The sequence below is a fragment of the Diuraphis noxia genome, unplaced genomic scaffold (genome assembly GCF_037042655.1).
Source record: "Diuraphis noxia isolate RWA-SAM2 unplaced genomic scaffold, SU_Dnox_SAM2 contig0001, whole genome shotgun sequence".
Taxonomy (NCBI): domain Eukaryota; kingdom Metazoa; phylum Arthropoda; class Insecta; order Hemiptera; family Aphididae; genus Diuraphis; species Diuraphis noxia.
In genome coordinates this window covers 80,096,334-80,111,499 of record NW_028301711.1, presented here as the reverse complement: position 1 = coordinate 80,111,499, position 15,166 = coordinate 80,096,334, and the positions used below count along the sequence as shown (strand labels likewise).

Here is a 15,166-nt window from a genome sequence, read left to right as displayed (position 1 = left end):
CACTGCCACTGACTTTTTTTTTTTTATTAAAGCCGCAACAACTAAGGTTGTTGGCATATTGTGCAATGTAAACATTAAATTAGGTGCTAGATAACATTATGAATATTAAGTACAATGTAGATTATTTATAAAGGTATAACGATAAAATATAGAGGTACAGCATTGGAAGTGAGAGAAAGATGAAGAGAAAAAAAAAATAAAAATAATACAAAGTACAAAATAGATACAAATACAAATACAAATGTCAGATAAGGTTATACAATTTGGTTATTTTAAGAAACTTTATGATTTTGACAGTATTTTCATGATCAGGTCCAAGTGCTTCATATAGATGCTCAGGTATGGTTAGGTTAGGTTAAGGCTGTTCTGGTGTCTGCGTAGTTTCGACAGTATAGGAGGATATGTTTGACAGTTAAAGCTTCCCCACAAGTTGTACATAGGTCTGGGTCTTCTCGTCTCATGAGGTGACAACGTGTAAGCCAGGTATGTCCAATTATTAGTCTATTGATTACTACTTCATGACGTATTTTGGTAAGGTAAGTTGGCCAAGGGTTAATGGAGAGTTTAATTTAATTTAGTTTTGTTTGAGAAGAAGCCCAACAATGTTGCTACTTTTCCAGTGTCAGGGCCTGTATGACGCCCTTGATGTCACTCAGAGAACATGTTTGGACAGAGATGGCATCAGGAGAAGTTATGGCTCTTTTGGCATAGATGTCTGCTGTCTCGTTGCCTGGTATTCCAACGTGGCTGGGGATCCATAGCAGCGTAATGATTTGATTATTAATATTTAGTAGAGAGATCTGATTTTGGATTATTCTTGATATGGTGTTAGGTTGTTTTATATTAAATATGCTGTTTAGAGCGCTAAAAGAGTCACTTAGTATTAGTGCTTGGTCTATCTTTTGTTGTTTAACTATCTCAAGTGCGTGTGAGATCGCAAGAGCCTCAGCTGTGAAAATGGAGTAGAAATCAGGGAGTTTGATCATTTTTATTACATTGTTGTAGTATACCGATGCCCCTACTCCTGTTTCAGTTTTAGATCCATCGGTATAAAATTTTGTGTGATCCTGGTAGTCTTCCAATATTGAATATGCCAGATTTCTAAATCTATTGTCTATGGTTTCGCGTTTAATATGTTGTGAGAGATCGATGTTTAAGTGTAGTTCCATTACCCATGGAGGACCGATATGATGTTCGTTTTTAAGTATTTCTGAGCAGTTGAATTCAACATTTTTGAGTTTTATTATGTTTTCCGAGTTCGGGATGTTGTTATTTTGTGCTCTTCTAGCTTTTTGAATAATGGCATTTGGCAGTATTTTTAGGTCGAGAGGAATGGTGTTTGCAATAGTCAAAATGCTTAGGATTGGACTGGAAATGCGCCTGTGGCACATCTTAGACCCGAGTTGTGGATAGTTTCTATCATTTTGAGTGAAGACTGTTTAACGTTAGAGAGGGGAACAACTATTTTGTCGGGATTGTTTATATTATATACCTATTGATAATATAAATTTTACGAATAGATATAGTTGTACTGATGTAGTACGAAAATAGTACACGTAATTTTAACAATGCTATCAATTTCTTCGGAAGTCGTCGATCGTCACCGTAAATTGAAGGTTTGGTGGGAATAAGGTGCTATATTACAACATTTCTAATTTTCTACATATTTTGAATTTTCGTCCTGTACTCCTGATTAAAGACAGACGAGGCGACCATACACTGTATAGGTAAATTTTATACTACTTGTATACAATTGTTTAAAGGTATTCATATTTCATAGCATTGTTCTGTGATTGAAATATCAAATACTTATACTCGTCCAGGGCCGGATTGGATAGTCTCGGCCCTTCGAGAAATATTTTTCAATCGGTCCGTAATTTGCTATAAAAGCCCATATTGGACATAGCAAATTCATATTGGATGAATTTTAGTAGGTATTAATAAATAGTAATGATCTTATCCTGTTTATTGACTGTATATGTACCTAGTGTATACTATTATAATATAGCTGTCATTAAAATGCTAAGTTTCTGGAATCTAAAGAGAGAAGAAGGAAACTACCTGACCCAGAGCTATACCAGAATCAAGAATTTATACAACAATTTTTTTCCATAGATTCAAACATATAATTTTAAATTTTAACGCGTATTTTTTTAAATACAGATACTGATAGAAATATATATACTCTGTTCTACTTATTTTATCAAAGTTTTATTATTGAAAAATCGGTTATTTTGATATAATAACAATATCTCAAATTCTCAATAAATAAACCTATATACAACTTGTAGATGTATTTTTCAGTAGAGTACAGTTAATAAACCTATATCAAAATTGTTGAGATAGGAGAGTTGATTTTCTTTCTATGTTCCTCTGGTAGAAAATTTTATTGAAGTGCCACCCAGTGAAAATTACTTAAAATATGCTCTGACTACTAAGCTAGCTGGGGAGCATGGGGTATTATTCGTTTTACACAGTTAGAATTGGTTGAGCCACTATAGTCGATATTGTTTTAAATATTTTAATTAAAAATACTCTTACGGTAATTAAATATTTAAATGACAACTACAGGTTAACACAAGATAAATACAGTAATACAATTCATAATAAAAATTATAATCACAATCTCTGCAGTGTAGCCAATTCATAGAGTAGCAATAACATTTAAAATAACTCGGAAAAGTTTACACATTTCTTTCAGGTAAACATAATATTTACCCGCGAAAGTTTACCATCGGGAGAGTTTATTAGTTTTAAAAATCGGGAGACTTTACTATACAATCGGGAGAGTTTACCACCGCCCACAATTCGTATATAAAAGTTATTGACCTTTTTTCTTCGGAAGGCAACTAGTGTGCGGGGCGATTGTAAACTCTCCCGATTTTAATGACATGTAAACTCTCCCGATGGTAAACTCTCCCGGGTCTCCCCCAGTACTACCTGACGGGAACATGTAAACTCTCCCGGGTCTACTTCAGTACTACCTGACGGGAACATGTAAACTCTCCCGGGTCAACATTAGTACTACCTGTCGGTAACATGTAAATTCTCCCGGTTAAACATATTGTACTAGTGTCTTGTGGAGCATGAAGCATCATTCGTATTACACAGTTGGTAACACTAAAATAATTCAGTCCGTCACCCGTTATCATGATACGTCGTTATCACTTATTAGTTAAGAGTTTTGTATGAACATTGAATTCTACTATTCTAGTATTCTACTATAATTTATATTTTGTTATTACTTTTGTAATTTATTGTAATTAAAAATTAATGAATAATATTGTATTATACAGGATGATTTTTATATCACATATTATTTATTATTTCACATAGGTAGGTATATTATTTTGATACTAAGATCCGAAAATTGCATAAAAGTAATTTAATAATTAGCATAGTCGATAAAACAACATGATAAACAAACAACAGAAAAAACATTTATATACATAATCATTAATCAATAAATAATAATAATAATAATAATAAATCAATGTTGCTGTGAGCTAAAATATTATAATCAAAATACTACTTTTTATGATAATAATAACACACTTCTTTAAAAAAACTAAGATACTAAGATCCGGAAATTGCATAAAAATAATTTAATAATTAGCAATTAGCATAGTTGATAAAACAATATGTTAAACAAACAAAAATTATATACATAATCAATCAATCAATAATAATAATAATAATAAATCAATGTTGCTGTGAGCTAAAATATTATAGTCAAAATACTACTTTTAACTTGGTTGAGCGGCTTGAGCCATTATAGTTATTATTGTTTAAAATTTAAATATTTAAATCCAAAATAGATTAACGGTAATTAAATATTTAAATTACAAATACAGGGTAACAGTAATACAATTGATAATAAATATTTAAAATGATATTACAATCTCTGCAGTGTAGCCAATTCATACTGTAGCAATCACATTTAAAACAACTCGGGAGAGTTTACACATTTCCTTCAGGTAAACAGAAAGTTTACCCGGGAGAGTTTACATATATCCTTCAGGTGAACATAATATTGACCCGGGAGAGTTTACACATTTCCTTCAGGTAAATATAATATTGACCCGGGAGAGTTTACCATCGGGAGAGTTAACTAGTTTTAAAAATCGGGAGAGTTTACCACCGCCCAGTGTGCGCCCGATTATTTAATAGGTAACCAAAAAGACCATAAATTAACCGGTTACAGTTTGGCTCTCAAGAAGTTGATAATACTACCTGTTTACTGCTTAGACTTTCAATCCTCAACGACCATCTAACACTAACCGGTTACAGATCGAATTCAAGGAGTACGGCAGAATTGCGTGACTACTCAAACAAAAGATATATTTTTTTTCGAAGGTCAGAAACAATACAAAAATTAAATGCACCTATGATATTTGGCCCGTATTTTTGACAGTCGCTTCACACGCACGATCGTCGTACGGAATGCTCACGCTGAAAACACTCATCGTAAACCGGCCACTTGCCTGCGAGTGCGGCGATGATATATACAGCTGGGTGCCCCATGAGGATTTACCCATTGCAATATTTCACGAAATAATGGTGATATCGAAATCGTGGTTTTGTAATAAGACTCACAGAGATAAGAAGTACAATTATTTAATATTTTAATTGATTTTAATGTTTTGGTAAAAAAGTTAAAAACTATATTTTTTTATTTAATTATTTCCAAAAAAAATAAAGATAGCCATTTTGTAGAGTTTATTTTTCTGAAGATATTGACGTTTTAAAATTTTATTTTCATTAATTTCCTGATGTTTAATATTTTTTTTAGTTTCGAGGAAAATTGCGAATTATTTAAGACCGTAATGTTATCAAACATGACGTGATCCGTCACGCCGCGCGCATTTCCATACAACCAGCTGAATTATACCTTTCGTGTTCCTAATAGTTATAAATTATAATCATATTTTATTTCTTCAAAACTAGATAAAATATTAAAAATTAGGAAATTAATGAAAATACAACAATATACAATTTTGAAACGTCAATATTTTCAGAAATAATTAAACAAAAAAATATATTTTTCCATTTTTTGCAAAAACATTAAAATAAATTTAAAAAATGAAATAATTGTAGTTCTTATCCCAGTGAATCTTATTCTAAAACGAGAATTCGATATCTCCATTATTTCGTGAGATATCGCAATGGGTAAATCCTCGCGGGACACCCTGTATATATTATAAAATTCATTGGCCTGACCTTTTTTAATATCAAACTATTTCCACCATATATTTTTAATAACCTTATATATTTTATAAAATCTGTCTACAGTATACAACTACAACATAACTACAATCTGAATGATTATAAAATGTCCTTAAAAACATAAATTCACTTAATGATTTTACAAATTTATTTATAATGACTGTATACAGTGGCGTATTTTTTTTTTTTTGGTGGGGGGGGGGGGTGTCCTCCATGTCTTGACACCCCCCGACATTTAAAAAAAAGTCCTAATATACCTATTGGACATTAGTGTTGTCACTTATTTTATAGTATACTATTTTTATCAAATGTAAAACTTCTTGTCAATTCCTAACATATTAATTTGTTAAAATTAATTCAATGTCTTTTTACAATAGTAAATAATACTAAAAATTTTGTTTGTGAGGTTCAATAAATGTTGACACCCCCCGAGAAATCACCCAAAATACGCCACTGACTGTATATTATAGTATGTATATACTTTATTACTTCTAGAGCTTTTTTCCATGCAACAAATGCTTTAAATACCAATTTGTTTAAAGCCTGACTTTTCTATTCCACGCTTTTTGAAAATGGTATGCAAAACTTGCAATAAGCACCGTTTTAGATTCTGAACGAAGTTATGAATGTATTGATTTTACAATGATGTGTGTGTTTTTTTTTTGTGTCTGTGTATGCATAACTAGTCGAAATAATGCTTCAATTTCAAACTTTGGGGGGTGGTTTCCGATGCAAAAGTGAAGATCCTTGGTGCATTATAGAGGTCATAAGTAAACATTTTCCAACAGTTTTCAAAAAAATCGAGAAAAACAAAAAAAAAATGATAGAAAAACGGGAATTTTTACGCAAAATCAGTTTTCGACCAAATCGATTTTTTTATATGGTTGTAATTCAAAAACTAATCACTGTAAATACTTGAAATTTTCACCAAATGTTTATGTTAGTAGTATCTATATACAGTTTAATTTTCAAAACTTTTTGACTTTTTTTGAGTTATTTATAGACCACTGAAATTTTCGACTTTTTTGAGAATTTTTTTTGAAGTGTCAATAAAAATTTTTGGCCCCATCAAAATACTTGAAAATTGAATAAAAAGTTCCTCATAAGTTATTATTATAGTGATTAAAAAATTATAAGAATACATAGGCACAATTTTTTTTTATTAGTATTTGAAGTTAAAATATTGACTTAATACGTAAAAATTACGGAAATTTTCAAATTATCTTAGATCGAAATTCATAAAAGTTTTTCTTTTTAATTCTAAGATTTGAAAATTTAATACAAGGCTCATAATATATTTTTACAATAGCAGTTGAAAAATAAAATAAATGTATAGCCACAATTTTTTTTTTATATGTATTCAAATTTTAATTTTGACAACATATGTAAAAATCACAAAACTTCGTAAATTATTTTATCCTATAAATTCATAAAAAATTTTCCTTTTATACCTAAGATTTGAAAATTTAATACAAGGCTCCTTACAAGTTTTTCAATCTTTATCACAAAAAAAAATGTCCACCAGAAATTCAAATTAAATTTTTATTAACATTTGAATTTCAAATATTGACAAAAATTCGTCAAAACCATGAATATTTGCAAATTATTTTGTAGTTCAAAATTCATAATATTGTTTGTATTTATATCTAAGGTTATACAATTTAACACCAAGTTTTCCATAAGTTTTGCTTCAAATAGCTATAGAGAAAATTTGAAGCGTCATTATAGGAAAAATGTTTTGAGCGTTTGAGTTTTAAATTTTTATGAAATCGCGTAATTATAACGATTTATCCTCAAACCAGGTATTCGTATATCTATGATAATATAAGGTATTATGAATTATGATAACTATACTAATTGATTAACCGTGCCTTATGCAAAATGCGTCTTAATTGAAAATAAAATATTTGTTTCAAAATAGAATATATGACAATATTTAATATAATATATCCTAGACTGACAAATCATCTCCGTTCAGAATCGTTTTTCGTATACAATGATACCTATCATTGCATTCAAATTTAATCCCATCCATTGCAGTAACCTACTGTACAGCAGAGCGACATCCACGACTTACCCGCTTTTTTATTTTTAAGTTATTAAGCTAGTTATATTAAAGTAGCCATTTGTATAGAAATTTTAAACCTTTTTTTTTTCTTTTTTTAGTTTAAGGAGCTGTTGGCAATAATTGTACCCATTCGCATCATACCGTCTTAGTATAATGTATAAAAATAGATAGTTATATAGGACGTAGGTAGTATGGTATTTCGTTATAATATTTTTCATTTTTTTTACAACTCATTGCAGGGGCTTTATGATTTTTTTGTGTCAACATTTGTCTAGATATCATAGAAGGGGTTGTTTGACATCCCATCCGCTGGTTATTCTTCTAATAAAAACAAGATAAACGAAGAAAAAATGCAGATCAAAAAATTCATGATAATTGTCTTTATTTTTGCACAAATATAATTATGTCAAGGAAATGTTTACATGTCGAAACAATAAAATCTTATATACTAAAAAATTCTAGTAAACTCATATTTTGTTTACTATTTTATATTATGGTATAATGTACATACATATGATTAACTAATACATGAAATTAGGTACATATAATATGTAAATAATTGAAAATATAATTTACATGTAATTATATTATAACATATGTATGAATTAAATAAATTTTAAACCATTATTAAGTAGTATTTATATTTACAATTAATGATATACAATTTAACTGTAAATCACAAACATAAAAATTAAGTACCTAGTTAACTAAAAAAAAATTAATAATAATATAAATATTTTTCACACACCCTCTAGCCACATTTAGGAGTGCGATTTGAATTATCACAATGAAACTCAAATAAATAATCAAAGTTTCATGTTTATAATTTATAAATATTTCAATTAATTATGTACAATTAATCATGTAATGCAGGAGGTTTATTTTTAGAGGAAATCATAAATTAAGTTAAATGCTTTATATGCTAAAAAATATATAGATAACTATTTACAAAAAATAAAAATGTTGATAAAAGTGTATAGTTTTGCATATAATTATTATTTTTAACTTAAGTTGTATAGTTGTATAAGTGAATGCTATAATGAACCAATATTTGAATCGTATTAAGGTTTTCAAATTGAAATAAATGTAATATGTTAAGATTTCACACAAAAATTGTACAATAAGAGGTTATGATAATAATGTTCATTAGACTGAAAACAGTGGCCAGCTAGCTAAATGGAAATTACAAAGACAATGATTGATAAATTAAATTAAATTTTCCTAGTGCTGCAGTTACTTTCATTGCTAGTGATTGTGGACATATTTAAAAATAATTCTATATCTTAAGTACTAATATTATCATATTGTATATTATACGTATATAATTTATATATTTATGTATATATATATATGTATATCTTATAAAAATATAAGATGAATATATATACATAGATATATATGTATATATATACACACATTTACATTAAATAATACATTAATTTTTTTATAAATATATAGTAAAATAAATCACGGTTATTTTATACAAGTCGTAAAAATTACAATTTTATTTTCGGACTAGTAAATTTAGGAACATTCATCAATGTATTAATAATATGTTATAAATGTGTGTATAAATATAGAGCATATTAACACTCCTAATATGTTCACAAACGATAGGCGATAACAAATAATAGGATATTGTTATCAGTACAACAGATTTGAATTTATAGGCAAGTTATGCAATTTTGGTATTTTCAATCAAACCCATTTACCAATATTATTATAGTTAAACATTTGTGCTAAAATATGATTTTATACTTTTTTTAAACTTAAATTTGTACAATTGGATTAAAATGAAAAGTCGTCTTTATTATTTCAAAATTAAATTAATTAATTATTTGATCTATAATTTACTGATTTAAAAAAAAAAAAAAAAAATGTATAATTATTTTATGTCATATCATAATGACATATTACGAGTATGTGATTAGTATAAATTAACATGTCTGTTTATTTTATTTTATACATGAGATTTTTTGTAAATTAATTAATAATTTACAGGCTGTACATAACTTAACTCGTATATTAAAAAGCATTATTTAGTAACAACATGATAATTTATACCAGTCAAAGAAATGACCAACTGGTAATCATTATACAAATCAAAATAGTAATACTTAAAATCTAGCAAAAACTGCACCATGATTTGGTATTTAATATACCCAGCGATATGCATGATACATTTTCCATACTTAATGCTTTTTAAAACATAAATAAATATTAATAGTAAAACACACAACACTAAATAATTATATTAATATTCATAAATTAACATAGTATTATTGTTTGTCACTAAAAATTATCTAATCTACACAATAATTTATAGGTAAATCACTTATATTCAGTAATGGTTCAAAAAAAAAAAAAAAAAAACATATCTACCTAAATTTAAAAAAAAAATTATGACATTAATATTATATTATAATGTGTAACAAGTAATTATTATTGATAGTTATACAAAGTATCACTAATTAATTGTTATTCAAAAAAAAAACATGGATAATTATGAACAATAAAAAAAAAAAATAAAAAAAATAGGACAAATGATTTGCTCAAAAGGAAAGCACAAAAATGATAACTATGATCACTAACAGTCCTAAACAATACGTAGGATATACTAATAATAAACAATGATCCTACTAATAAACAATGATACTAATATAAAAACAATGACATTTCAATGATTTGGTCATCATAATAAAAAATTAATGAATAGTGGTAGATAAATACATATTACTATATATAAATTAATGAAACTTAGTGTTTTTGTTTCTAATAATAATGATTTATTGGTCACGGTTAAAATAGCAAAAACGGCTTGTTCATTATTCTTAAATGCATATGTTTATCAAAATTAATTATTGACCAATGTCTTGGTCAATTTCACTATTATTTTATATAAGAATGGTTCAGGTCATGAATATAACAAATGAATTATTGAACGGCATAAAATGATGAAAAATTTAATTTTTATTTAATTAGATGAATAAGATATTCTTATATTCTTATATTAAAAACTAAATGGGAACATCAGGGAAATGTTTCAACAAGATTTCATAATTTTGTCACGGTTGGAACAAGAATTTATCAATCAGAAGCTTGACACTGACGACAAGTATTATAATCGCTCAAACAGTAAACAAACAAAAATATTTTTTTTTTTAAATACTGTCAGAAAATGTTTTGTTTTTTTGTTTCACAAGAAAAAAATTTAGTGTTTGCAAAATATTTTTTAAATCAATTTTAAAATAATAAAAAATGTACAATGTTAATAACAAAATATTTTGTAGACACTATCCTAAGCGCATTTTTAACATATAAAAAATCTTTTCTGACAAATGATCTTCAATATTTTTGTTTTGTTTTAGGTTGCGCTTTTCAAAGGTGAAGGAACCAACAGACAGCAGTTCTGTTGACGTCACTCAAGCATATCTTATAACGTTATCATGACGTATTGACATCAAGTCATCAAAAATTAAATTAAAAATATTATAGTATAATACACTAGGTACTAAGTAAAATAATAATAACATAAAAGTAATAATAACATAAAAATAATAATAATAATTACAATGATGATAGTCGATAATATTAATAATAGTAGGCAATAATAATTATGTACAATGCGATTCGAGTTTTATCATCGGTTAAAACGCAAATACTCGAGTAAATGTTATGTCGCTAGACCTTCGGTGCGGTTCTGGGAGATATGATTTGTGTGCGCTATCGGAGACGATTGCGGCGATTGGGGTGCGCAGTTGTTGAGCTGATGGTCGTCAGCAGACTTGATGTTGACAGCCGTCTGTCGGTCGTAGTGCAGGTCCCAAAGCGGCGGTGTCCTAATGTGGTGGGATGGCGGCGACGACGATGACGACATGACATTGTTCTGCTTGTCGGCGGAGATGCTCGGCTCCTGTTTCATCATATCACCCGGAAACGTGCCACCGCTGCCAAAGTTGCCGAATCCGCTAAGAATACGATTGTTAACGTTGCTGTTAACGTTTTGGATAACCGATATTTCGTTGATCTGAAGGGAAAAACATGATTAATAATTAAATTTTGATTGGTAGTATAGCGATACTGTTATTGTCGATGGTATGCTATTAATTTATTAATTGTAAATCGTATTAATTTATTATTATTTATTAACATCCGCAGATAGGATGATATAATATCGTATTCATATTATCTTCTTAATAACTTTAAAATATTTGTAGTGCAATTGAAATACGATTTATAATAATGATAAAAAAAAAACCATAAGGGGAAATGTGTAATCACCTTTTGTTGATGAATTCCGTTTAAAAACGGACCGGGCAGAAACGGATGGTAATAGATTTCTGGTCTCCGTTGGAGGAAATCTGTTTCTTTGACACTGTTGGCAATTTGCAACGGCGGAAGCTCTAGCGACATTCGCCGCCCTCGTCTGGAAGTTCCATTTGTCCACATGTGCGTTCCCATGTGCACCTGTACATTTCCAAAACGAACGCCCGAACGCAACATTAATAACGTATATACAATTATATTATTGTAATACGTTAATATATCCCGCTAGGGACTCTGAAGTAAGCAGCTACCGGATAAGCTTACTTTAAGATTGCCTTTGGTCGTGAACGCTTTCAGACACACTGTGCATCGAAAAGGCTTATCACCCGTGTGGGTCCTCATGTGGATTTGTAGTGCAGAGGATGAAGAGAAGTTCTTGTTGCACACGTGGCACAAGTGTTTGGGTGAACCTTGAAACGCACATGCAAACAAAATAATTTTAGTCTATTTCGTTGTATACCTAATGTATGTAGGTATCAGTCATAGAAATAGGATTATTATACGATTTAAATTAAACAAAAAAGATAACTATCTGTACCAAAGAAGCAAAGATGTTGTCGGGACGGACTTATTTTTAGACCTATATTCAATTTGAACGACATGCACAAGTGACAAGTCGTTAAAACATTACCAATTGCTAGTAATTATATTATAATTGATTTTTGGCCATTTGTCTGTGTTAACGTTTTGTGTTATCATAGTTGGCTTTACTGCATCTTTTGACGTGTAATCGTAATATAAAATAATACAATAATAATTGATGCAATGATAATGATATAATGAGTACCTACCAAATATGACAAAATTTTAATACATAATTGAAAGAGATGCGTAATAGTCAATACAAATATGATTTCAGAAATCTATTAATTTTATTAAGTTGCATATTTTTTTCGTCTGTAGCAATAATTTCCTATTTTACATCCCATGTATTGTGACTTCTGGCGAGTAACTTGATGGTATACTACAGCGCTTCTCAACCTGTGGTACGCGTACCACTAGTGGTACGCGGAAAGCTCATAGGTGGTACGTGACTATAAAAAGGTTGAGAACCGCTGGTATACTAGATTAACCCCTACAGGTACTAGAACTACAAATTTTAAACTTCCGGTGATGATATTATTAATCATTACTATTACTATTTATTACTAGCTTACTTGGTTGTCTCTTGGCCGATGGCTGGCCAGCGTCAGGATCTGCCAATGAGCGTTTTGGCGATGACGACGAAGAAGACGACAGACCTCCCTCGGTCGTGGCCGGAGGTTTTCTAGATCCGGAGCCCGGAGCGTTGTACAGATGCTGGTGGCCAACGTTGGGCACGGATAGTGTAACCACCGGTTGGATTGAGGATTTAGCAGAGAGTGGTTGCGACGGAGGGGTCTGTGCAGACGCAGCTTGTTGTTGGGCCAGTGGCGGGGACAAGTCGACCGCTGACTGAACAGCGGTACTGGTTGTTGAAGATCCGGTGCACGTGGATGCGTTAGCCGATACCACGGTCAAAGTACTGGTCACCGCGGGCATCATACCATTTTGAGGTTGTTGCAATACGACTTGTTGTGATGACGGTGGTGGTGGAGGCGGCAGTGGTGGTGGCGGCGGTGGCAAAGATCGAGGCCCGACCCCACTGGTTGTGGTTCCGGATGAAGCTGATCCTGTGACTGCAGCCACGGCGGCGGCGGCGGCTGCGGCTGCTGCAGCGTTTTGTGCGGCTACACTCAAAAGCATTATCTGCTGTTGGTGATGATGCATCTGGTGCTGATGGTGCTGTTGGTGATGCAAGTGATGCTGGGCCGCGTCACGACTCTCAGAGCTCGCGTTGCTGGCTGTGTCATCGTGACCACAGCTAGTCGAATTGTTGCCGTCGAACATGTTGTTCGACGAGCTGCCTCCACCGGCGCCCGTCGACGACATGTCTCGAGTTTTATGCGTTAGCATGTGCTGTTTCATATTACCCTGCAACACATGCAGAATACATACTGAAAATCTGTGGTGTCATAACATTGATAATTATCACAATGACAACACGATCATGACGTCATGCAATCGTATGGATAGTGGTTGTGTCGGTGGTAATGAAAGGGAATATTAAAGGGATTGGGGGGAGATAGGGTGTTGAGCTGAAGAACAAAATAGGAGTGGTAAAGTTGTCGGAACCGAGCAAATCGCGTGTTTCAGTAGTTGCAACGATGAAAAAATATATTAAATAGTTACTTAAATAAAACAAAGTATAACGTTCGTCTTTGTAGTCTTGTTCCAAACGGTCATATCACATCCCTTCGGACATAATTTATGATATAATAAAATTAGGGGTGAGATGCTTTATTATATGGTGTTGTGGACGCATATCGGATTCAGGAAAATACATTTTCTCATCTTTGAGTATAATTTACGAATAAAACCCTACGGGCTACGGCAAACGTAAGGTATTTTAATAACAATAACACTTGCACGCGATCAGTCAAAATATTTTTAATAATAATAATAGAGTCATCTCATAAAAACATCTCCTCTAAGACCATAAAAAGCTCATGTTCAACGAGTTTCGAGCCGTACGCGACTGCCTATCTGAAAATAATCAACTACGTAATTTCATCACGTCTGGGGAAGAAGGGTTCGAATAACGATAATAATAATTGTTGTAAATAGATGATATCATGTTGCGTATGAAAAATCTGTCAGGCGGCGACTTCGTTGGTTGTGATAATTGTATTGCCTGAAATTGTATTGATTTTGCCATCAAAGCAAACACACTGCAACGTGTCGATTGTGTGGTATGTTCGTGCGGCGAGTGGTTTGTTTGATTACTTATTTGATAATAATTATTTATAAAGTTGCGCTTAAAAATATGTACAACACCGAATTTTTCGTACACCAAGGTAGGTGGTACAACGGTATATTTTATTATTTCTCACAGTTACTGTTTCTTTGGCGTAAATTTCTAAAGAAGTTTGAACGTTAATGGGGAATGTTTACCGAAAACTTTAAGACTCCTCGACAACTCCATCTCAACGTATAGTTTCACCGTTCTCATCTACGTGTATACTATGCACACGTATTTCGAACGCAATTATTTCAGTCGAGTACGCGTCTCTATTCGTACGCACGCACTTCGAGGGACACCGCAGCAGACGTCATGCGGTTTCGGTTTTCGAGTAGATGATATATAATACGATTATTAGCACAAAGCATTCGTTCTATTATAATTATCTCGTGATGTATAATATTTGCGGGGAATGGTCGTGAAATAATATACCTACTGTAGACAATGCACAAACATATTATATTATGAGGACGTCCCGCAGAAATGTTTTGATACATAAACAATTAATGCACGTTGACACTGATCGATTATAGCTATCCATAGAGCAATTTATACATGTTGTAGAGATAATCACTTAATATATGAACATTGATGATAACACGATTTTGTAATTCGAATCGTACGCTTTTGGTTGAAATTATTTTTTAACATTAAGTTAAAATTGTTTTTAAAAAAAGGGTAGTGTACAAATGTAGAGAATCAAAACCACAAAACGAACGTTAGTA

General features: G+C 31.1%; 1 protein-coding gene across 2 annotated transcripts in view; it reads right to left on the bottom strand.

Moving 5' to 3' along the window:
• Nucleotides 1–7,659: 7,659 nt before the first annotated feature.
• The window catches only part of LOC107165089 (uncharacterized), an 85,585-nt gene continuing 78,078 nt past the window's right edge, over nucleotides 7,660–15,166 (bottom strand). Inside the window, exons 5-8 of one of the 2 annotated variants that reach the window (XM_015513167.2) lie at nucleotides 12,778–13,573; nucleotides 11,885–12,030; nucleotides 11,576–11,761; nucleotides 7,660–11,321 (exon numbers count right to left, since the gene is read on the bottom strand). In XM_015513167.2, coding sequence (XP_015368653.2) covers nucleotides 10,968–11,321; nucleotides 11,576–11,761; nucleotides 11,885–12,030; nucleotides 12,778–13,573 — 1,482 coding nt within the window. In that variant the 3' untranslated portion in view covers nucleotides 7,660–10,967. The remainder of the gene's footprint in view (nucleotides 11,322–11,575; nucleotides 11,762–11,884; nucleotides 12,031–12,777; nucleotides 13,574–15,166) is intronic. The other variant, XM_015513168.2, reaches the window with a different exon arrangement.